General features: G+C 45.8%; 1 protein-coding gene across 2 annotated transcripts in view; it reads right to left on the bottom strand.

Annotated features, from left to right (window-relative positions):
• The window catches only part of MARK4 (microtubule affinity regulating kinase 4), a 691585-nt gene that overhangs the window by 103000 nt on the left and 562010 nt on the right, over nucleotides 1–26575 (bottom strand). For both annotated transcript variants that reach the window (XM_069207758.1, XM_069207757.1), the window contains exon 14: nucleotides 14870–14973. In XM_069207758.1, coding sequence (XP_069063859.1) covers nucleotides 14870–14973 — 104 coding nt within the window. The remainder of the gene's footprint in view (nucleotides 1–14869; nucleotides 14974–26575) is intronic.

The raw sequence follows: 26575 nt of genomic DNA, 5'->3' as shown, positions 1-26575 counted from the left end.
TAGTGCATGAAGAATCAACCCCCCCCCCACCCAGCATTAAACTTCTTCGTCTTAGCAGAGGAAGCCAGCGCTTCACTAATGGCCTTAATAATCCCCCCAAAAGCCTCCTTAATCATGCATCTGAGTCTAAACATATGGATAAGGCCTCATGCAGGTATTTATTCTGGACCACTTAATAGTGAAACCATTTTTCTTCCCCCCAAAGGAGGGCTGATATCTGGTTTGAGCCCAGAGCTAAGCCAGATCCACCCCCTTAAAACTGCAAGTCACTAAAGCGTAAAAAGTGGCCTGGAGCTCCCTCTGACTATCTCAGAACTAAAGATGTAATGAATAGTGGTTGGTCGGGTTCGACCTGCAAAAATCATTAGCAAATCACCCCCTCTTCATTCAGCATGCTTAGGTTAAATTTGACAACAAGGCTCTATGTGGTGGGGGTGGGTTGAAGGGTATGATTACTGGCCTCACAGAGAGTCAATCGCAACCCTCCCACCCCTCCAAAATCTCATTTCTGTTTGTGGGGGGGGAAGTCCTGAGGGGAACCAACTGACCTCAACTGGCTTGCTGGGCCCTGGTACTCTCTGCCCCCGTTGTATAGAGAAGGACCATGAAGTCAATAAAAGAAACCTAAGGGGAGGGCACAAATTCTGGTCCGCTGATTACAAGAGGATGGAAGTAACTGCAATAAATTGGCCACCAACCCAGCAGCATTAAAACTGACAACAACACAGTCCCCTGAAAACGCATTGGGGCAAAATCCATCCAGTGCACTAAAATGAAGTACACTGTGCAGAGTCCAGTGGGTCCCCAACAGTATGGAGAGGCAGAAAGAAAATAAGTTACTTACCTTTAAATGCAGTTCTCCAGTATTGCTATCTTTCATAGATTCACATGCTTGAATCATTCCCAGTCGTCGAGATGGAGTCCCCGGTAACTTAATAAAGAGGTAGATATATATCACTATCATGGCAATTAAAAGGTCAGTTTAATATCCTTTCCATGTCCCTTTTAAAAAAAAAGGACCAAACTTGAACTATAACCAATCAGGCGACAGCACCTTGTAGAACACTCCCAACAGAGGCGGAAGCCCTCTGATTTTCAAGCACAAGTGGGAAAAGATAATCCCGAGCTATAAGGTGAGCCTCTCTAGGGAGGAGGGTGGGTCGCATGTGAATCTATGAAAAATACCAATACTGGAGAGCTGCAGTTACTGGTAAGTAACTTATTTTCTTCTCCAGTATTGGATCTTTCATAGATTTACATGCTTGAATCAGAATAGCAAACAATTACTGCATTTGTATACCTTATAGTATTAGCGCAAATAGTGGATGGTGGGTAGAAAATATATACATAATATTCATATGCAATATAATAAATGAATAAATATCCATATATACACATCCTACAGTAAAATCTGCATGAATACATAAACACATGGAACCAAAAGAGGCTCCCCTTAATGAAATAAGTGTTATAGTAAAACCAATCCAACTGCTGTATGATTGTGCTGCGCTGATTCCAGGTAATAATGCTGCATGAATAATATGCACACTCTGTCAAGTCGCATCACAACACATCTTCTCCAGAGGTACTTACGCAAACAAAGTAGTTGAAGTGGAACTGCCTCAGTTGAATGCACCCTACTTTTCTCTGTGAGGGGATTGCTAGTCTGAGTGGCAGAACTGGACTGCAGCTGAAATTCATTTAGCGATGGTTGCCATTGTGACTGGAGCACCCTTACGAGTGTGACTATCTGAGTCCAACAGTTGGTCAGTTCACATGAGTTGTTTATTGCGATGTAAGTAGAAATTTTAGATTTCACTTAAAACCTAGAGTTTGAATAGACCTCTCAGCTGGTGATGTTGAATTCAGGAGAAAAGTCTAAATATTGTAGGTTCATTGAGGCAAAATCTGAAGGAACCTTGGGAATAAATCTGTGGATTGGTTCAGAGAAGAACTAAATTGCCTGTGAGATACAAGAAAGCTTTTGTGTTGAGAAAGCCTGCATCTTCTCTACCCTACTTTTCGACTTGAGCGCAGGACGAGATGACCTTCCATGCTAGAAATATGAGGTGTGCTCTGAGAATGGGTTCAAATTAACTCTTCATGAGTTGAAATAGAATTATGTTCAGCTGCCGGTCCGAGGAAGCAGCCCTTTCTGTAGGAAAACACTGAATAAATCTTTTATGAATTGGTTGATGATTCCGCAAGAGTAGAAAGTAAAAATGTGATCAACAGTTATATCTTGATAATGCTGTAAGCTGTACCTTAAAGGACGCATGTACCAACTGTGAATGAGCTAGTGATAGGAGATCGGATAGTTATTTGCCTGATTATGCTAGTAGAGGATGTAGGTTTGATTTTCTGGCACCATAGACAGAAACTTTCCCATTAACGTTTACGTGTCCTTATCGTGGCCTCTTCCTTGACTTGCAGAGAATACACCTACAGTCCTGAGGAATACTGAGATCTATGGATTGATGGAATTTAGGAGCTGTGCGTCTAAGAGAAGAGACGTCAGGTCAGGATGAAGGGCCTGGCCTTAGTTTATCATCAAAGGTTTAAAGAATGTTGGTAGGTGAATGTGGTTGTATTCAGATAGCAGGAGAAGCTCAGTGAACCAATGCTGAACTAGCCACCTGGGGGGCTATCAGGACAAGAAAACACTGCTTTGCTTTCCTCTTGGTGAGGCTCTTTGGTATTAAAGGTATTGGGGAAAAAGGTAGATATAGATCTTGGAGCATCTGTCGAAAGGCATTCCACCAAGATCCTGGATGTGGATGCCAACTTGCATAGAACTGGCATTTGCCAGATTCGTTTGTTGCAAATGGATGTAGAGCCAGTTTGCCCAGAACAAGAAGATCCAAATGCTTACAGCCAAATTATCACATTCTCCTTCTTGGAGGCTGTTTCCAGTTTTGTTTAGCATGTCTGCTGTGAGACTTCTAGTCCAGGGACTATGTTCAGCCCGAAGAGTTATCCTGTGTGCCATTAGCTGACACAAAATTTCCTTGTCTTCCTTGGACAGCGCCAAGGATCTTGTGCCGCTTCGTTTATTCACGTATTGCATACTGGTAGTACTGTCCTTGCTAACTAACACCAAAGACTCTGCTACATTGCCAGGAAACCTTTGAGACCAAACAGCAGGCTTTGAGACCACTGACCCTGCCAGTTGTGAGAATACTATTGAAGCTTTATCTATAGCACAGTCTATGCTGACATCTTACTCCACTACAGCAGCATTTTTTTTCCCACCTTCTGGCAAACATTTTATTTATGTGGCCATGTCTGACCACATCTGGTGGCTATACCTGCCCTTTATTACCAGTGAATTGGCAGCCTGTACAGTAGTCTGAACCTAGATGAGAACATGTCCTTGCTGGTTAGGCGGAACCTTGGTGCTTCTGCAGGCAGGTCGCTCCCCGCTCCGCCTTCCGCGCCACCTCCATCCCGTTTCCTAGCTGCTGTTTTCCCCACCGCTGCGTCCCCTGCGGCCCCTCCCCTCTTTCTCACTGTTTCCTCGCTGTTGGTTTCCCCACCGCTGCGTCCCATGCGGCCCTTCCCGCCTCCCCCTCCTTCTCACCATTTCCTCGCTGTTGGTTTCCCCGCTGCTGCGTCCCCTGCGGCCCCTCCCCCTCCTTCTCACCGCTTCTTTGCTAATTTCCCTGCCGCTGCGTCCCCTGTGGTCCCACCCCCCAGCCCTCTCATTCGACAGGCCCTTCCGCCTGCCAGCTGCCACTCCCACCCTCCCCTCATCTTATGGCAGCCGCGGCACGGTAGCAAGGAGCAACCTTTGACCCTGCTTCTGCAGGCAGGTCACTCCCTGCTCCGCCTTCCGCGCCACCTCCATCCCGTTTCCTAGCTGCTGTTTTCCCCGCCGCTGGGTCCCCTGCGGCCCCACCCGCCACCCCCCTCCTTCTCACTGTTTCCTCGCTGTTGGTTTCCCCGCCGCTGCGTCCCCTCCCGCCTCCTTCTCACCGTTTCCTCGCTGTTGGTTTCCCCGCTGCTGCGTCCCCTCCCGCCTCCCCCCTCCTTCTCGCCGCTTCTTTGCTAATTTCCCCGCCGCTGCGTCCCCTGCGGCCGCACCCCCCAGCTCTCTCATTCGACAGGCCCTCCCGCCTCCCAGCTGCCACTCCCACCCTCCCCTCCTCTTATGGCAGCCGTGCCAAAGGCAAGCCCATCTTGTCCGCGCCTGGACCGCGCCCAGCGCCAGAACCCCTGGCCCTCTCAGACACACCTACTCCTCCCTCACCCTCCACTCTCTCAACCCAAGCCCCTGCCCCACATGCACCACATCTAGCCCCACACACACTCATGGCCCCTTCACCTGCCACTTCTCCTGCTCGTCATCCCTCACACCACACACCAACCATAGCGACCCCACCTTCAGCAAACACAACACCCCCAACACAAGACTCACCCACCATGCCCCCACCAACCAACCCCGCAGCACACCAGCCCACAACCAGAACACACCCCGCAACAACACCCTCACGCACCACACCAACGCCACCCACCATAACCACCTTAACTGCCTGCTCCTCAACATCCGCTCCCTTCACAAACATGCCATAGAACTCTGGGACCTCATCACATCACACTCACCTGACATCGCCTTCCTCACGGAAACCTGGACCAACCCCTCCTCAGAACTCGACATAGCCATAGCCATAGCCACCCCCAAGGAATACAAACTCCAACACAAAGACCGCCTCAACAGGCCAGGCGGTGGCATCGCCATCCTACACAGAGACACCATCAAAGTCACCACCAGCTACCAAGAGACTATCGACAACACTGAACACATCCACTTCCTCATCCACATTAACAACAACTCCACCCTCAGAGGTACACTAATCTACAGACCAACCGGACCACACCCCGCCTTCTGCGACACAATCGCCGACAGCATCAGCTCACACGCCCTCACCTCCACAGACTACATCATCCTCGGTGATTTCAACTTTCACTTAGAAAACCCACAAGACCACAACACTACCTCCCTCATAGACAACCTCACCAACCTCGGACTCAAACAACTGGCCACCGCACCCACCCACTCAGCAGGACACACGCTCGACGCAATTTTCACCTCAAGCCAAGACAAAGCCTACACCCATACCACTGAACTCCTCTGGACTGACCACTGCTGCGTCCACTTCTCCTTCACCAAACTCCCCACACACTACCATCAACACACCACACCCTACCGCATGTGGGACAAGATCCCCACAGAACGACTAAACTCCCAACTGGCCCATAACCCTCCCCCACCCCAGACACCAACGACCCCAACACAGGAGCACACAACCTCTCCAAATGGATCACTACCTGCGCAGACACACTAGCCCCCCTCAGAAAACACATCGCCACCCGCAACATCAAGAACGTCCCATGGTTCACCCCTGAACTCCAAGACTCCAAGCGCAAATGCCGCCAAGCTGAGAAAATATGGAGACTAGAACCTTCCACAACCAACTTCTCCACCCTCAAAACCACCATTCGCACCCATCACCAACTCATACGCACCGCCAAAAGAGATCACTACAAGACACGCCTTGACAACAACTCTCAAAACAGCAAAGAACTCTTCACCATCATCAATGAACTTGCCAAACCCAAAGTCAGCAACAAAGACCCCCCACACACACAGCCCCTATGTGACGCCCTTTCCAACCACTTCCTCCACAAAATCCTGGACATCCACAACAGCTGCGTATCACACACACCCACCACACACACCCCTCACTCACCCAACCCTACCCCCACTCCGGACCCCCCCACCACACATGAAGAAACCAAAAAAAACATGAACTCCATCCACTCCGGTTCCCCCTCCGACCCCTGTCCACACTGCATCTACAACAAAGCTAGCCCAACCATAGCCCCCATACTCTACAACATAATCAACTCCTCTTTCGACTCCGCCACCTACCCAGACCCCTGGAAGCACACGGAAATCACTGCTCTCCTAAAAAAAAAACAAGCCGACCCAGAGATCCTCTCCAACTACCGCGCCATCTCCCTCCTCCCTTTCCTAGCCAAGGTTGCAGAGAAATTAGTCAACACCTGCCTATCCCACTTCCTCGAAGCAAACAACACTCTTGACCCCTCACAATCTGTGTTCCGCAAGAACCACAGCACAGAAACCGCCCTCATTGCATGCACTGACGATATCAGGACCAAAGTCGACAAAGGCGAGACCGTCGCACTCATCCTCCTAGACCTCTCCGCAGCCTTTGACACTGTCTGCCACCACACACTCCGCACACGCCTCCACAACATAGAGTTCGCCACAAAGCCTTAAACTGGCTCACCTCCTTCCTCACCGACCGGACCCAGAGAGTCCGCCTTCCGCCGTTCCACTCCAACACTGCGGAGTCCCCCAAGGGTCCTCCCTCAGCCCCACACTCTTCAACATCTACATGATCCCCCTAGCCAACATCCTCCGAGCACACGGAATCACTATCCTCTCCTATGCAGATAAAACCCAACTCATCCTCTCCCTCACCCGCAACCCCACCACCGCCAAAACCAACCGACACGCCGCTCTCCTCGACACTGCCAACTGGATGACCACTAACCACCTCAAGCTCAACTCAAACAAAACCAAGATCATCACCTTCGGCCCCAACAAAACCACGTGGGATGACTCCTGGTGGCCCACCGCCCTAGGCCCCGCACCCACCCCTGCAAACCAAGCACGCAACCTCGGCATCATCCTCAACCCCTCACTCTCCATGACAAAGCAAATCAATGCTCTAACCTCCTCCTGCTTCCACACACTCCGCACTCTAAAAAAATCCTTCAAATGAATTCCTCCAGAAACCAGAAAGACAGTCACGCACTCATCAGCAGCAGACTGGACTATGGTAACGCCCTCTACGCCGGCACCACACTCAAACTCAAACGCAAACTCCAGAGAATCCAGAACACAGCCGCACGCCTCGTCCTTGGCCTCCCCCGCCACGAACGAATCTCACCACACCTCAAATCCCTTCACTGGCTCCCCATAGACAAGAGAATCACATTCAAGATCCTCATCCACGCACACAAATCCCTCCACAACACCGGCCCAACCTACCTCAATGAAAGAGTTAACTTCCACACTCTCACACGCAACCTCCGATCAGCCGACCTCGCCCTAGCCACAGTCCCCCGCATCCAACGCACCACCACAGGAGGCAGGTCTTTCTCCTACCTCACTCCCAAAACCGGGAACTCCCTCCCCACGACCTTCGAAAAACCAAAGACCTACTGGTCTTCAGAAAGAACCTCAAGACATGGTTGTTCGATCAGTGACCCTCCCTGCCCCCCCCCCCCATCTCCCCTCCACCAGCGCCTTGAGACCCTCACGGGTGAGTAGCGCGCTCTACAATTTCTTTTTGATTGATTGATTGATTATGAATGATAGGGTTTTCCATGATTGTAATTCCTCCTGGATATGTGAGCAATTGGAATAGGTTTTACAGCTTTCCTATTTAAATTCATAAAGAAAAAAACAAAAAAATTCTTGCTTGCTATCGAAAACTGGAAGTGTTTGGTCGCTCGCTCCGAAGGGTATGGAAACCCCCAAAATAAATCTGGTGGGGAAATCCACCATTTACGGCTGTAGTAGGCTCTAAAGCTCTAGTATGAGATACTATCTGACCCAAGCTCTGCAGTTGGAGGTGGAGTGGTGTAATTGCTCCATATATTGCCCCTCAATATATTGACTGTAGAAGGCATGCTCATATTGGTACCTCAATACTAGACACTAAATTATTCTGGATTATGTGTGTTTTGCTCTTGTTGACAATCATGTGTTTTCGTCTTAATTTGTATTGTGATCAAGTTCGATGAGGCGGATGTAGGCTCATGTAGACAATGTTTGGCGTTGATGAGGCCTTCTTACAGGATGCAGTCATAGACAAGGCCGTCGTTGACAAAGCATACAGAGACAAGGCCATCGTATATGTGGTTCCGTAGACTAGGTCATTGTAGGCAACGCCATAGTAATAGACAACCATCAGAAAAAGCTGTCACAGATGAACATGGTAGATAGGACTGTCACAGATGACTAGCATAGAAGAGGCTGTCGTATATGACCTTTGTAGATGAGGCTGTCGTAGACGACCATCGTAGATGAGGTTGTCATAGACTAGCATTATAGATTAGGTCACCGTAGCGACAGTTGTAGATGATACTGCCATCATATTTAAGGCTGTCATAGACGGCCATTATAGATGAGGCTGTCATAGAAAACCATCATAGATGAGGATGCCATCGACAACCATCATAGATGAGGCTGTCGTGGATGCCTGTCGCAGATGAGCATCGTAGATGAGGCTGTCGTAGATGAGCATCGTGGATGAGGCCATCTTAAGCGAACATCATAGATGAGGCCTTCATCGACGACCACCGAAGATGACAGTCGTCGACAACCACCGCAGACTACCGTCGTCGATGATCACCATAGACGACCGTCGTTGACTACCACCGTAGGCGAGCGTTGTCGACGACCACCGTAGATGAGCGTCAATGAAGACGACAGTAGACGAGCGTTGTCGATGACCACTGTAGATAACAGTCGTCGACGACCTCTGTAGATGACCGTCATAGACGACCGTCATAGATGAGGTCATCGTAGATGAGGCCTCCATAGGTGAGGCCCTTCATAGATGAGACCATCATAGACCACTGTAGACGACCGTCAATGACGACCTCTGTAGACGACCGTCGTCGACAACCTCTGTAGACGACAGTCATCGACGACCTCTGTAGACGACTGTCATAGATGACCGTCATAGATGAGGTCATCGTAGAGGAGGCCTCCATAGGTGAGGCCCTTCATAGATGAGGCCATTAAAGACCACTGTAGATGACTGTCGTAGACGATCACTGTAGATGACTGTCGTAGATGACCGTCATAGGTGAGGCCATAGTAGATGACCATCGTAGAAGAGGCAACCGTAGATGAGACCATTCATAGATGAGGCCATCATAGACCACTGTAGATGACTGTCGTAGACGATCACTGACTATGACCGTCGTAGACGACCATCATAGATGAGGCCATCATAGAAAACCATTGTAGATGAGGCCATTCGTAGAAGAGGCAATAATGGTCAACATGGTCATCAACCACCTCAAAGTAATTCCTGTGAATGATGATTTTACAGGTGGTTTTTAGACGCCCCATTGTAAGGTTATGAGGGTCTCTCTGACGTATTGTCTGAGTTGAAGAGGGAGTTGAGTGTCTTTTTCCATCTTTTTTTCTTTCTCTCTGTGAGAAGTTCCTTATAAAAACTCATGGTAAGTCTTTTTATGGCTTTTCTGCATGCCTTCTGGTGAGCCGGGCGCAACGTTTCCCTATGACCTCTCCTATGAGGTGAAGGAATCCTCACGGTCCTCATTATTAATGACACACTTAAGATTTTGTAATACCAGCCAATAATAGCCTCATCTCTCAGAATGTGAGAGTTTTTGAGGAAAAGTTTAGACATATTTATTTAGTCTTTTACATTGTTTACTGCTACTCTGACATATTAGTGCCAGGGTTAGAGAAATGAAACAGGAAATACAGTCTTGGGTGATCCAAAAAGAAGTAAAAGCTGAAGAACTGAGCAGAGCTCAGGGAGACTCCCTTCACACGACATGCAGTAGAAAATCTGAGGGACTCAGCCTCTGTTGGGAGTGTGCTAGAGGGTGCTGTTGTCTATTTGGTTAGAGTTCAAGTTTGGTGCTTTTTTGAAAAAGGACATGGATGGGCTATTAAACTGACCTTTTCATTGCCATTATAGCCTATGAGAGTGAAATATATACTGCTTTATTAAGTTACCGGGGACTCTCATCTCGACAACGGGGAATGATTCAAGCATGTGAATCTATGAAAGATCCAATACTGAAGAATAGATAGGTCTAGTGCCCTTTTTTGTGGTAGTGTGGGCAAGCAGCTAGGCGTATCAAGAAGTCTTGTTAAACATGTGCTGTACTCATAGAGGCAATAAATGAGACACACACTCAAAGAATAAATTTTAGACCAATTTAGAAAAATATCAGTTGCTTTTATATATGCTTTGAACCAAAGAGCTTCGTTTTAAGTTAAGCAGTTTTTAAATTAAAAATACTTTGGTGTTCCAAAAATCGAGCCAGTGCAATTTTCAGATTCTTCAATGTTAGCCTATGGAAGGAAAACAAGAATGCCGTTTCTCAGGTAACTAAACAACCTACAACCCTAGTCTTCAGGATTTCAGGCTAACACTGGGTAAAGTTCAGGTTGGTACCAAGTGTGCACCCACAGCAGCACAGGGCCGCAGGGTGCCAAGGTCAAAGTCGGAGTCAGTGCCCAATGTTAGTCAATGAAGACTGGTTGGTGGGTGGGGAGGGGAGGTGATCAGAGGGTTGGCGTGGGGGCTGAAGACATGCTGCTCCCAGGTAAGTACAGGCGGTGTCTATGGGGGTTGAGGCAAACACTGGGAGTACAAGGCAGCACCAAACTTATACCCTCAGATGCACAGGGTCAGCCAGGTGCAGAGTTCCAACACAGCATCAGGCTCCCAATGTTAGTCAATGCAGGAGATCAGCTCAAGAAACGGGTTGCAGGCTCTGGCCTGGGGGCCGAGAGAGGTCAACCCACAGCTGCTCAGGTAAGTTAAGATGCAAGGGGTCGTAGGGACACCAACAGTCTAGCTTCCCAAGGCCCAGGGGCTCTGAGTGCAAGGGGTGTCTTTTGGTGTCAGAAACAACTTACCGGGCAGGTTGCAATCAGGGGGAGTCCTCAAATTTAGGCTGCAGGCGTTGCTGTGCAGTCTGGCAGGAGTCAGCCCACAATAGACTCTGGGTCAGAAGTGCTGGGGAACCTTCACTAGACTGGTGGGCCACTTGGACTCGAGCCGTGGGCATCAGATGCAGAGGTGGTTCCAGGCGGCGGTTTCACAGTTCTTCAGACAGACTTCTTTCTTGATTGGAGAGTTTTCTTTTGGACAGGTCCGCTGTCCACGGGAGTTCTGGTTCTTTACTGAATGCAGGCAGTCATCCCAAGGCTTTGGTGGTCGCTGGGCAGCAGGACAGTCGTCTTTTGGGCGCAGATTCTTTGAAGCCTGCAGACAGGCACGTGAGGCCAAGTCAGTGGACATCTTCAGTCTTCCATGGTCAGTGAAGCCATCATGCAGCTGGAGAACTCGCAATGACCAGTGTCCAGCACAGGTACTTACAATGGCTGCACTGTTTACTTACTATGTATGAGAATCGACAAAGACATAGCAGGGGCATATCTGCTCATGCAGATTTGCCCTCACATGTAATATATTGCACCCTGCCTTTAGGGCTAGAAGGCCTGCCAGAGGGGTAACATATATTGCATGCACTGTGCAGGGGACAGGGCAGACAGGCCATGGTGTGTTTTCCTTATAGGTCTGCAACAAGACACTCATCCTGCAAAGGCAGCACTGTGTGCACTTAGGTGAAAGGGTCCCTGAGGGTGGCACAATCTGTGCTGCAGCACTCAGGGGCCTTTCTTTAGCACCTCATTCCCTAGGTACCAGGGGTACCATTTACAAGGGACTTACAGTGACAGCTAAAAGTTTGCCAATTAGGAAAAATAACTGCGTGGTTTTAGGGAAAGAGATCTGGCACTGGGGACCGGTTTAGCAGGGACCCAGTGCACTTTCAGTCAAAATTGCATTAGAACCAGGCAAAAATTGGGGGAAGGGCATGTGACAATGTCAAAAGAGGCACTTTCCTACATGGCTACTTACTTGTAAATATGTATTGGTAGCGTGTAGTACTATAGATTCATACATGCCTTTCCTTCTCTCCAAAAAAACAAGTTCATGCGTCAGATTTCCTACATTAAATATTCTTTCCAAACACACCTGTAGATATTTACTGTCCTGCTTCACTGCACTTACCCTTTGGAGGAAAATAACAATCTGATGTGGAGTCTTTGTCCTGATGCATTGTGGATTTCGAGGAGGGATCACAAGTCAGCTTGAGCCCAAAACATATACTCCATAGAAAAACAATGTGCAACATCCACACTCAACACTAAATGGTAGTTGTGTACAAAGCAAGTGACCTACATCCACGCATTCCAAGAAGACTATTTTCACTATTCTAATACAACAAAACTGGTCTTGGAAAATATCAGAATCAAATTGAAAGTGTACCTGGAATCCGAAATCACTAAGGAGCCATGCAGTTGGTAAACAGCATTTTCCAAATTATGATAACATAAAAGCTTGCAGGAGAAATGTCTCAATTTATATTTTCACTATCTGGTTAGCCATCCTCACCTGACCTATGTTCAGCAGTACCTGAAGTGGTAAAGATACTCATTTGCTTTAATTCCTTACTATGACTTTAGTAAAAGAGGACTGCTTGTCTCATTGCACCTCCTTATGGGGCTCAACTTAACTCCTCCAGCTCTACTGTCTTATCACTGACCAGTGATAATATCCTCTTTTAGGGGAATCCTTGTGAATAGACTAGGCATGTCTAATAACGCTTTATAATGATTCAGCGTCACACACCCCAAAGGGCACTTCTGATGTATTTTGTGTAAGGTCCACACAGAAGCAGCAACGGTGCAACCCAAAAGAAATCAACAGATACCTCAGTAACGGGCCCATGAGATCCAAGTCTTAATGGACAAACCCAAGGACAACAGCTTTAAAACTAGTGCTAAGTGACTCTTGGTTCTACCTAGAAGCAGAAGTAGTGCAGCCTACATAAAAACATACACCAAAGTAATGGCCCACCCGGAGTGGTGTTGGTGCAACAGACAGGACTTGTGCTACTAGGAGTGATTCTGTGAAAACTGTGGAGCTAAAAGAGAGAAGACAATGGGTTTGCAGGAGAGCCATTTGATAAAAGAAGAGAGTAAAACTGTAAACTTCGTACTTGTATAGCGCTCTTTTACCCTGAGGGCATCTTGGCGCTTTTACACATACCGCTATGGAACCCTTCCTGGCTTTCCTTGTGAAGTGCCCACTCCTGGGCACCCCCAAGGTGAAGCCAGGCATCCCTAGCGCTGTTGGGGCCGTTGTGGAGATTAAGCAAGCTATTGCCCAGAGTTACAGAGTGGGACCCCATGATTAGATTGGCACCGACGCGAGAGTTATCAGGTCTGAGGAAATTGAGCCCAAGACCCGCCGAGGCGGGAATTGAACCCTGGTCCCAGGCCACACCTCTGCATCAGGGTCTGCCGCTCTAACCATTGAGCCACACATCTCCACTTCTCCAGAGTAGTGTCCTAGACTGAGATTCTGGCACAAGGCCCCAACATGTCCAAACAGGTAAGATGCTGGAGGATAAGTCCCTTAATTCTCCACTCTAAGGCTGAGCAGGCATAGAGGATATTAATGATAAGCAGTTAGTGGAAGGAGGAGGAACGGCTGAGGAGAAGGCCCAGTCATGTGACCAAGTGGGCATACAGAACAGGCCCCCTTTGGCCCTGCTACTGGTTCGTCAGAGGAAGGGGCTGAACACCTTGAGACTCGAAACCCGAAATATACAACAGCAAATGAGCAATCAATAGCCACAGGCAGGGACAGGTTGCTTCATAAAATCAAACAGAAACACAGAAACCTTAAATGCACACATGTAACACAGTCCTAGTGATCAATCCTGTGCCATAGTCACCGTATGCATGTCAAATCACTCACATACTCATTGGAAACCAGCACTGCTGAGTGAGCTTCCGCTTTATTGTAGTGTCCAGTTACCCAGAGCCGAGAAAGATCAACAACCCTCAGGACAACTCCCTCATGCTCCTTCACCCACTGTAAGATGGTAGGTTGGGAAGAACTGCACCTGACTAGGGTTATGGGACCGAGGAAAGGTTGGGACAAGAAATATGTGCAACCTGTCTATTTTGGTAGCTCTGAAAGCATGCTTATGTTTAGGTCAGTGGAAACGGTGATGTGGAAAAGATGGATAATAAGCGAACTCTCAGTCTTCTTTAATTAATCATGCTTGCACACTTGTCGCGGGATATCTGGAAAACTCCCCTAATAAAATCAGTTAGGACGTAATAAGCTCTGTTGATATTGGTAGTAGGGGTCTGGTAATGGGTATGCAAGTTTTACCTGCTAGCATTACAGAACTCAGATGGGATTTACATGATACCATTGACCTCTGCTTTTCACCTCTATTTAGGCCACTCTACATTCTCAGATGCACACTTTCAGAAATCCCAAGAAAGGATAGAGAAACAGAACAGGGCACTACTGGCCTAAACTGGAAAGCAGGCAGGTAATCGTATACCACCTCTAAACCAGACCATCCCATCTACCTGCCTGCATCACCAAGGGCCGGTGAACTCCAGCAATCTACACCTGCAATCACATTAATCACGAAGATGAAGCATTTTCTTGCACCTTACAAAACCTCCAACTGTCAATGGTACCATTTCATCCTCCAAGTCTCCATTCTTACACCTATGCCACCATTTAAAATGTTTATGAGACCCAAGTAGCCTCTTTCTACATCTCTTCCCCCATGATGCCTGGCGCCCATGGACTACAAGCACTTGCTCACCAAGACCACACTGTGTACTGTGCAGGACATGTCTTTTAATTACACTTTTCAGTTGCATACAACATAAAGATCTTAATCACCATTTTTATCTTCATTATTCCAACCCAAAGTTACTGTGGTGTCCCAGAACCCACAGATTGTTCTGGCTAACAGTGGCCTCCAAAAGTATCTACTCCTACCCTATTCTCACACCCAAGTGCCCACAGAAACCAAATATCCACCTTATGTCCTCATTCGTCAATGACCAATATGGCTAAGGCAAAGCACTCATCTCCAGCCTTTGTCACATCTACCCTGGTGCCCATGAGAGGAAAACGCTCTCGCTTATTTGTGCAGCCATTAGCTATGGTACCTGTTCTCCTTGCCATTCTGTAACAGTGAGTTCCGATCAAGGCCTGGGCGTTCCGTGCACACATATGTATTCCGTCTGGTCATCACACTTGGTGGGATGTTGTTCTATGGGGAAAAATAAACAATGTGAGACATAGGAGTTGCAGTCAAGCTCATGAGACAAAGGCAAGTGACACTATTAAAAGATTAGGGTCAAGCTCAAGCCCCTAACAGCACCATGAGATTAGACACTGCCTCTAGTTACTGTACCAGCATTTTCACAACCAGCACTGTCACACCGCAGTACACCATATAATTGCCAAAACTGTGTGATGATCACTCCCCTCTCCAGGGTGATCCCCAGGTCCAATAACTTCTCTCTTGGAATTTGCAAGACATCTATGTTCTCATCACAGAAATACGCAAAACATCTATGGGAGTCTCCTGTAAACCAAACAGAACCCAAGGTTTGACTACTAAATGCATTAGTGAGTGACACTTGAGACCAGGGCTTGTGTTAAGCAGGTGTTTGCAGGTATTCAACAAGGGCACTCGTGTTTTTGGAAACCAGATTTATTTTTCATCATCAGAGTTTGACTCAGAGCAAAAGAGAAAGACAGAAAGGGTAAAAGGAAGTAAAATGTTAGAAGCCAGTGACCAATGCAGAAAGGAGAGTTGAAAAACAACCTGCTAATGTGAGAAATAGAGACAAGAAGAGTAAGGTTGCAGTAAAAGTAAGAATGCCGTCAAATGAAGACAGGGTACTATTTGTATTTGGCTACTCCAGCATTTGGTGGTTCTGGCTCTGGGATCCTAAAAAAAACCTTGGGCTCATCGACTTTTTTCTTAAACAAATTAATCCCTGCTTGGGGATCTGTGCAAAGAATGACTCTAGTCTGCATGGTAGCACCATCACCTGAGGGACTTGCATTCAGTCTGCAAGTCTGGAAGAAAGTGGTGTACTCACCTGTTACACAAAGAGGCTATGCACACACCAAAGTAATGGCCCACTTGGAGTGGTATCAGTGTAACAGACAGGACTGGGTGCTACTATCAGTGATTCTTTGACAACTGTGAGGCTAAAAGATAGAAAACAATAGGTTTGCAGGGGAACTGTTTGATAAAAGAAGAGAGTAGTGTCCTAGACAGATTTTGGCACAAGACCCCAACATGTCCAAACAGGTAAGATGCCAGAGAATGAGTCCCTTAACTCTCCACTCTTTATCTGGCTAAGGCTGAGCAGGCATAGAGGAGGAGGGACGGCTCAGGAGAAGGTCCAGTCATGTGACCAAGTGGGCAGACAGATTAGGTCCCCTTTGGGCCTGCTACTGGTTCAGAGGAGGAAGGGGTTGAACACCTAGAGACTCGAAACCTGAAATATACAGCAACAAATAAGAAATCAGTAGCCACAGGCAGGCACAGGTTGCTTCATAAAATCAAACAGAAATGCTGAAACCTTAATTGCACATGTGTTACATAGCCCTAGTGATCAATCCTATGCTATAAGAACGCAGAGTTGAAAACAACCTGCTAATGCGAGAAAAAGAGACAAGAAGAGTAAGGTGGCAGTAAAAGTAAGAATGCTGTCAAATCAAGAAGGGGCACTATTTGTATTTGGCTACCCCAGCAATTCGTGATTCTGGCTATGGGCTCCTAAGAAAAACCTTGGGCTCCTGGACTTTTATTCTTAAACAAATGAAGCCCTGCTTGAGTTCTATGTAAAGAATGGCTCTAGGCTGCATGGAAGCACCATCACCTGAGGGACTTGCATTCAGTTTGCAAGACTGGAGGAAAGTGGTGTACTCACCTGTCACACGAAGAGGCTCTGCACTACACAGAAACACAAGAAATTCATGATGTGTAAAACCAGTCCTCCAAGTGCAAGCAGTTTTTATCCAATTCAATCGAAAAGTACTAAAATGTGCAAATAAAAATGAACAAGGGGAACAACTTTTATTAATGGATCCCTAACAGTGACAAACAGACTATCTTCATCTTTCTGACTTCCCAATCCAATCACACCTCCACTGACAAGGACTCATTGTTGCTTGGGACTCATGCTTCACTTCGCTGATGATGAAGAAAAGTATGGGATTCTTTGTGTATCCATCTGGAGGGACCTGGCCTAGCACGCTAGGATGAACAGTTCCTTTTGGAGCAGGACCAAGAATGGGTTGCAAATAGCTTATCTTGAGTGTCATAGTGGGTTTAACAACTATGGATTGAAACGCACCATGAGTAATTATCAGTGACTGAGATTAAATCAAGCATTGTATCCATCAAATTTTGTTTTTGGAAATGAGAAGCCCCAAATGTGATGGTTAAACCCAAATGTAGGTCCCTTGCTCTCTGTGAAACTGAACACACAAGCTGCTTTCACAGACAAAGCCTAAAAGGCTAAACAGAGCCTGGGATTGCCTGTGTCCTGGCACTCCAGGCTGGATTGTCCAACTGGACTAATTTGCACAAGGTTGGTCTCTGTCTTGTGTAGGCTAGTTGGCAAAAATGAAGGATGGCAGGGCGGTAATTTGCAATTACGAGTAAGGGAGATTAAGAAAAGCATTCTTGTCACCAGATTTCTGTTTTTCTGTCCCAAAGTGTCTAGGATCTGATCATTAGAAACCTGGTGCAAAAACCAAAAAACAGATGTTCTTCCATTCCAACCCTAACTCACCAGATACGTAGAGCATCTGAATAGCTTCATTTCAAATGTCACATTCCTAGAACCTCTAAAAACCTAATACTCTAGAACTCAAAAACACTCGATTTCACTCATTAGCCTTAGTATTTTTTTCTTGCATGCTTGTCTTGAGCAGGGCAGCAAATCCAAGGGCAATACTGGGAAGCAGTACATGGTTATGGCATGACATTCCCTCTTGATTTAGCATTTTATGGAACTAAAGGGAAATGTGAAAAATGTGCCCAATACTTGTACACATGATCAACCAGGTTTGGATTCTATTTGGGTTGGGAAGCATTTGTGCTTTTTGGATCAATGGGGGACTTCAGAAGACACTAACTTCAAACCACAAGACACTGATGACATCGGAAGGAAAGGATAGCAACTGAAAACTTCAAAGTCACGGGTGCTGCATACTTATCTGATGGTGGTTCAAGCCATACAGAATGACTCACAAGTGAATTTTCTATATGCATTCTTTCATGTTTTTAAGAATAGTGTCAGACAGAACATCATTTAAGGTACTGCTGGCTTGCACTGCCACCATCAATATCGGCAAATAGATCCTCACTCTGTGTGCAATTTGTGCCTTCTTCTGGACCACAACAAGAAGTAGTAACAGCCTTGGGTAGCTTTTCAGGTGAAAACAATTTTACATAACCAAGGAGGATTAGACCATATTGTTGACCCACAAAAGGCTGTTGCTTACTTTATTGAAACTTTGCCTGATAGGCCAAAGCTTATAATACACCACAACAATATATTCAAGAAGATACAGCTTCCAACTTCAACTTTCAATGAATGCCAAGTCAACTGGATTTATAGTGGTCACCAAACTCACCCTCAAAGAACATGTAAAAAAAACACAAAGATGGTAGCACCTCTCTTCTATAGAAAGCCCAACAATATCTTGCATAAAGGGATTTAAGAAATGCTGTTCAAGCCCTCATACTCTTGTATCTGGATGGTGGTAATGAGCTACTCCATGGCCATCCAGATGCCACACTGACACCCCTTAGGAGTATCCTACATGATGCAGTAATTCGCATCCAGGGCCTGAAAAAATCCAGTCATATCACCTCTTCCTGGTAGAACTCCATTGGCTCCCTTTGTCAGTCCACACTATCTTCAAAACCAGCTGTGTCATTTACAAAGCTATCCCGACCATCACACATACTTACCTTGCAGACAAGCTCACCATTTTAGTAGATCTCAGCACACCTCCCTCAGACAGGACACCATCAGATTGCAGACTAAGAAGCGTAAAAAAGAAAAAAAACAAGACTACAAGCCTTTTCCACCCATGCACACAGGGTCTGAAACATCTCTATCTGGACAACACTGCTCCAATTTATGAATGCACCGAAGAGTCACCTTTTTAATGAGTACTACATCACAGCGCATTACCATCTTCAACCCATCTCCTCTTAATTCCCTTTTGTGTAACATTTTGCCGTTACGTGAATGCCAGGAACTGTGAGGGTACATCCTACATGTATGCCAAGTACATGTGTGGTGTGCATATGTAACTCAGGTGGATCCACTTTCTCAAACTTCAGAACTGGATTGCGCAAGTTCTCTTTAAATGTCCTTCTCAGGCTGCTCTTCAGGCACAGTCCTAGTGTGGAGTGATGCTTCTAACAGCAATAGGGCTGTCTCCAAACTGGAACACCCATAATGCAGGCACGATGAAGACTTAAGTTTCTGCACCTGGCTATCAGCCTATCTGAAATAGTAATCAGGGAAAGACAAAAGGGCAAGCCTGACCTAAAAACGTGTGTCCCTAGTGCTGTCTCCATCCTCCTCACTTCAGTTTCTGGATCTCCACCATCCAGCCACAAAAATGCAGGCAATGCATGTTCACAGCTTGGGGAAGGCTCTCCTTCCTCCATCTAGTTCCATGTCAAAACGTGGGCATCCAAAAATAATTCAACTGGTTTTGTATTCAGAGACACTCAAAAACACTTCTAGTACTACACGCATAGTATACATACATAAAGGATGTCCGCACAAGATTCTGGGCTTCCTATAATGGTATAATTTTAACAAAATGTCAGCAGGCCACACTCTCATGGACAGAGATAAAAACATACTACTTTGCGATCAGGGCTTTAAGTGATAAACCCAGGACAATGTGAGTAGTCCTCTCTGTCCACTATGGGGGACACAATTGGTGCCCCCCTCCATGGCACAGATCAGGTTTGCACAATCAAGGACAGGCCTTGGCCTCTAAGCACACATTAGACTGGTGTGATACCAGAGCTAAAGTAAAAGGCAGGATACCAGATGCACAACAAGTCTGCCACTCAGGGCACGGTCACACATGAGTATATCTTGCAGGAGACAGTTACATCCCAACAAAGGGGTTTAAAGAGTTAGGTGCCCTAACCAAGCAAAAGTATATTGCCAATTCTACAGCTCTGCTCAATAAATGTTGGCACCATCTGTTAGAGGATATTGATACCTCATGCACTTTTTGCTGAAGGAGGGCCCAAAGTATGCCACTGTAGGATTTCAGGAACTGCGATTAATTTAGAATACAAGTTTAAAAACTCAATCAGATGAGCTGTTATGACCAACAGGCTCTTCAATAATGGTTAGGTCTTCGAGTGCCAGGCATTTCTGACTTTCTTCCTGATGCACACATCAATGTTGTAAATGTTGGAAAACATTAAACAATTCAATTACATGATGAAGCCAAACAAACCCTCCAATGAAGCACAGCGTTTCAAAGTGTGGAACCAATCAACTGTAAGCCATAGCAGTAGGGCCACCTGCCAAACAAGAACATCAGCAGATGGCACAAGAAGGCTATGGTAAGGTCCTTCGAAATTGGCACTACAACAACCAACAGGCCAAGACCACCTATTCTGTGGGAAAGGTAATGGAAGTGGACTGAGCCTCGGAACCTCCAGCCCTGTTAGCAAGCAACAACATATTTAGTCCCTTTGAATACAATCCTCACCTCAGGGGCCAACTGATTTGTATTCGCACAATAATAGAATACATAATCTGAGATCGATGGGTACTGATACTGTTTCTGCCTAAAAATAACCAGTAAATCAGAAAACTGTGAAGCAAAATGTAGTAATGTTTAAGAAGGCTGATAAATGACTACTCTGTTACATGTCATCGTATTATTAAAAGAATGTGACATTCTAGCAACAATCAATGTTTATGTTCCTGTGCAACAAAAGCACTGTAAGTACCTTTGCTTGGTGGTAGGAAGCAACCTTATTTATTCCTTGTGTTATCACACAGAGTAAAATCTGTGTCAAAAACAATCACCAAAATGTTTGTCAGTGGCGGCAGTAAATTTAAGGTAGGAATCCATACATGTCTCTCTCTGCTAGGATAGCTGAGTAGTGAAAGGGAGTTGGTTTCCACTGTCAAACCGCACAAACCGGGTCAATTAACTGCCAGCTTCAGAGTCAGCAAAAGTCGTATCCTACCCCTACTAAAGAGAATACATTTCTGGGAGTAGATATTAACCCCATGACAGTAGTGGCACTGACTGCAGAGATTTCAAAAATACAGTTCTCCTTTACCGTAAGTCCGAGTCTCTAGTAGAGAGAAATGTAATAATGTTACTGTCAATGATGGCTCCCTAAATGCACCCAATGCCCTATGCCTTGGCTCTGTGTAAGATCACTATAATAGTGAGTGACAACTCAGTGGTCCCAAGCTTTGGGGGAAGTCCAGTGGTGGTAACCGCTCACTCTGGATAGGTATGACCCTGGAAGGCCTAAAGCCCAAAGTGACCATTGTAATGTACTTAAATAGAGAAGAACAAAGTATATCTTCAATTCCAGACATCCTCAGACTATTTAGAACTAAGTAATCAAGGAGAGGTGTTGAGCATGTTCGCTCAGGCTACTCACTTTATGGTTTTTGTGATGATAGGTGAAGTACTATTAACTCCATCTTTGATGATACATTCCCAGATGTAATGAGCTACCCGAGACAGCAAACAAGGTTTTGTTACTTTATACCTCTCTTCTGAATATTAAAGTGTAAACTGTTAGTTAAGAACTAAATTACTTTTCGAATACTACTAGGAGACAAAGGGCCTGATTACAACTCTGGAGGACGGTGTTAATCCGTCCCAAATGTGACGGATATCCTGCCCACCGTATTACGAGTTCCATAGGATATAATGGACTCGTAATACGGTAGGTGGTATTTCCGTCACATTTGGGACGGATTAACACCGTCCTCCAAAGTTGTAATCAGGCCCAAAGTACTTAGCTAGCCTGACTACCCAACATTTGCTTTATTTACAGAAGAAAAACTGACACACACAGAAAACATTCTCCTCCTTCCTAAATGGAGGTATGTGACAAGTCCTAGGATACATTTATGACCAATCAGAGACAGATCTCTGAATATTCACAAGAGAGGGAACATATTACACTTTCCAATGCCTTAACTGCCAGGCAACTCTAACATCACATCCAGGCTTTCATTGCCCAGAAGACACCCACGGGCCAGATGTATCAATAAACCACGCAGCACAGGAAGGCAACTTGTTGCTCTGCGTGATAAGGAGAAGCCACAAATGTGCCATATTTAGCAATATATGGCACATTCTGCTCTCTACACACACTTCTGTTGTATAGCGCCAATGGTGGCACCCTTGCACCATGGCACACACAATTCTTAATGGCATTTTCCTCTTTTTAAGTGTGCTGCAGAATGCTGCACACTTAGTAACAGGGATAAATGAGGAGAAATAAGGAAAATATTACTTACCCAGTATACATCTGTTTGTGGCATGTAGTGCTGGGGATTAACATGCTTTGCATAAGTCCACCATCTAGTGTTGTGCTCGGAGTGTTACAAGTTGTTTTTCTTTGAAGAATGTTTTTGAGTCACAAGATCGAGTGACTCCTCCTCTCGGTGATAGTGTGCATGGGCATCAATTGTTAAATAGTTTTTCCGCAGGCAGGTGAGGTAAAGAGTGTATATATAGGTAGATAGTAAATGTAAAAAGAGATGTCCATGCAATGTATATACATATTTACAATATATTATACTACGACTACAAGCTACCGGGGAGGAGGGAGGGTGCATGTGAATCTACAGCACTACATGCCATGAACAGATGTCTACTGGGTAAGTAATATTTTATGTTCAATTGCATGTGTGGCTGTAGATACACATGCTTTGCACAGACTGTAAAGCAGTCCCCTCCAAATAAGCAGTGGCTAGCCTGTAGGAGTTGGAGTAGCTTGCAAAAGTGTCCTGAGGACTGCTTGCCCAAGCATTTGCCTGTTGGCATGCTAAAACATCTACACAATAGTGTTAAGTACATGTGTGAGGTGTAGATCAAGTATCTGCTTTGCAGATATCTGCTATTGGAATATTTCCTAAAAAGGCCAATTTCTTCCTGGTAGAGTGTGCTTTAGGAGTTATTAGTAATTGTATTTTAGCTTTGAGATGAGTTTGAATAAGGGTGACTATCCATCTAGCTAAACCATTCTTTAAGATCAGATTACCTCTGTGAGTCATTGAAAAAGCTACAAAAAGTTGTTTTGATTTTCTAAAACGTTTTGTCCTGTCAATGTAACACATAAGAGCTCGTTTGATGTCTAGTGTATGCAGAGCTCTTTCAGGAACTGGGTCTGATTGTGGGAAAACTACAGGTAACTCAAATGATTGATTAATATGAAATGGTAAAACTACTTTAGGTAAAAAGTTTAGGTTTGTCCTAAGAACTACTTTATCTTTATGTACTTGGGAAAAGGGTTCCTCTAAAGTGAACACGTGTATTTCACTGACACGTCTTAGTGAAGTTACAGCTACTAAGAAGGCAACTTTCCATGAAAGAAATTTCAGAGAACAGGCATGCATGGGTTCAAATGGTGGACCCAAAGGTCTGGTAAGAACAATGTACCATAATGGAGCTGGAGGAACCCTGGTTGGAATAACCCTCTTAAGTCCTTCCATAAATGCTTTAACAACAGGAATTCTGAACAAAGAAATATGTTGTCTGGAAGGTAAGCAGCTATGGCTGCTAAATGAAGTCTAATAGAGGAGTATGCTAAATTTGACTTTTGTAAATGTAGCAAAAAACAAACAATGGGAGCCATTATGACCCTGGCAGTTGGCGGTATATTGGTGAAAGGTACTGCCAACAGGCTGGTGGTACCTTTCAGCAAATTATGACATTGGCAGTTTGGCTTGAGCCAAACCGCCAATGTACCATTCCGACCACCAGGGTAGTAACCGAAGTCTCCAGCCCGCCGGCCGTTACAATCCCAACCTCGGGATTATGACCCCACCTACTGCCATGGTTTTCACAGCAATCCTAGCACCACGAAAACCATGGTGGTAGGCACTATCAGTGCCAGGGAATTCCTTCACTGATTGGGATCTACCCCGCCCCACTCCCTAGAGTCCTCCTCCCCCTCCCCACCCCCACACATTTACACACCCACACGTGCACACTTCCACACTCATACACACACGCATACCCACACCCAACCACGCATGCATACATACATACCAACACACTAACATACATTGCATCACACACGCATGCACAACACACAACATACACCCACATTCATTCATTACACACGCATTCCATGCGACTCACACCCGCATGCATGCATACAAAAGCAGACACACACAACCCCCCACACACACAAAACACCCCCGTCTCCTGTCGGAGAACCCGACTTATCTGACAGCAGGGGGTCCTCCAGCAGGAGACGGGACGCGGCTGTATCATGGAATCTTATCATTATCGCCGTCAGCCGCCATGACCGTCGACAGAATACCACCAGCCTTCTGGCGGTATTCCGTCTACGGTCATAATGCGGTTGGCGGCTGGTAGCCACAGCAATGGTATGTTGGCAGCCGTTGCTGTGGCGGTAGGCAGCAGTTACCGCCAATGTTATAATGAGGGCCATTGCCTTGTACTGACGCTCTGAGTCGATCAACTTGTTTAGCTTGACAGTAATGCACAAAACGTTTCCATTTTGCAGCATAACACTGTCTCGTTGTAGGTCTGTGTGCCTTTTTAAGAATGTCCATATATCCAGGAAGAAGTTGTAAATATCAAAACTCTATGACTTCAGGAGCTATATTGCAAGATTGAGTGTTTTGAGGTCTGGATGTCTGATTTGACCTCTCTCTTTTGAGTCAAAAGGTCTGGTCTGTTGGGAAGTTTGTGAAGGGGAGCTACAAACAGATCCAATAGTGTTGTGTACCAAGGTTGACATGCCCATGTGGTATCTACAAGGATCATGGTAAGTGACGTTTGTTTCAATTTGCGTTCCAGAAATGGAATGAGTGACAGAGGCGGAAAAGCGCAAGCAAATATCCCTGACCAATTCATCCACAGAGCATTGCCATTGGACTGAGGGTGTGGGTATTTGGATGCCAAGTTTTGGCATTTTGAGTTTTCTACAGTGGCAAAGAGATCTATTTTTCCGGGTGGAAGTATTGGTGAAGTACTTGTGGGTGAATTTCCCATTTGTGGACTTGTTGCTGTGTCCTGCTTAATAGGTCCGCAAACTGGTTGTCCACTATTGGGAGCTATTCTGCCAGTAATTGAATGTGATTGTGAATCACCGACTTCCAAATTGTCTGAGCCAGAATGGACAATTGAGATGAACGTGTCCCCCCATGTTTCTGCAAATAATACATAGTTGTCATGTTGTCTGTACGGACTAATACCACCTTGTGGGAGATTTGTGTCAAAAATGCTTTGAGCGCTAGAGGGGAATACAAGCAACTCCAAGTAGTTGATGTGATACGTGTGTTGAATGGGATCTCATTTCCTTAGTATTGTAAGGTTGAGGAAGTGAGCTCCCCAACCCATCTGTGATGCATCTGTTGTGAGAGTAATCTGAGGCCCAGGGTCTAAAAGGGCAGGTCTTTTGAGAGGTTGGTGGGACTCCACCATTGCAGAGAGCGGTGAGTCTGGGGGTCCAACAATACTAGATCGTGAAGATGACCCTGTGACTGAGACCACTGATGAGGCAAGCATTGCTGTAGTGGATCCATGTGTAGCCTTGCATGGGGAACGATGGCAATGCATGAGGCCATCATCCCCAATAGTTGCATCACTACTTTTACTGTGCAAGTATGATTTTGTTGCAATTGAGCGATGAGATTTTGAAAAGCCTTAATCCTTATTGGGTTTGGATATGCCAATGCTGAATGAGTATTCAGAATCGCTCCCAGGTTATGCTGTATCTGTGAAAGATGAAGATGGGATTTGCAATAGTATACTGTAAACCCCAAAGTGTGTAGAAGATTTATGATGTACTGAGTATGCTGCTGACATTTCTGGATGGTATTGGCTTTTATGGGCCAATCGTTTAAGTATGGGAAAACGTGGATGTGTTGCCTCCTGAGAAATGCAGCTACTACAGCTAAGCATTTTGTGAATACCCTTGGGGCAGTTCTTACCCCGAATGGTAGGACTTTGAATTGATAATGTTTTCCCTCAATGACAAACCGTAGATATTTGCGGTGTGCTGAATGTATGGGAAAGTGGAAATATGCATCTTTGAGATCTGAAGTTGCCATGTAATCACCCTTGCTGTAACAGAGGAATAACATCGTGCAGAGTGACCACATGGAAATGCTCTGAAAGTAGGCAGGGGAATTGGTTATATAGCGCCTTTGAGAAGAAGGGACCGTACCTCCTCTTTTAAGAGAATGAGATGGTCTTGTGAAAGCGTGTGAGCATGAGGAGGCATATTTAGTGGAGTGGAATTGAGTTCTAGACAATAACCATGTTTGATCATAGATAAAACCCATTGGCCTGTGGTGATATTGGATCCCCTGGGGATAAAAATCTGCCAATCTTCCTCACACTGGAGATGTATGTACTGTGGGAATTTGTAAACAATTACTGTTTTGTATTAGAGGGAGGTCCTCTAAAGGGGGATGCTCTACCTCTATTGTTTGTGCCTCTATAGGATCCTCAAAAGGAACCCTTGGTGTAAAAATGTGTTCCTTGCTTATTTTGTGCAGTGGAAGGTTTGGTGGCTGATGGTTTGAAACCACCCCTAAATGGTGGCCTACGAA

Source organism: Pleurodeles waltl, chromosome 9 (genome assembly GCF_031143425.1).
Source record: "Pleurodeles waltl isolate 20211129_DDA chromosome 9, aPleWal1.hap1.20221129, whole genome shotgun sequence".
Taxonomy (NCBI): Eukaryota; Metazoa; Chordata; class Amphibia; order Caudata; family Salamandridae; genus Pleurodeles; species Pleurodeles waltl.
This window is presented reverse-complemented; position numbering and strand designations above follow the sequence as displayed.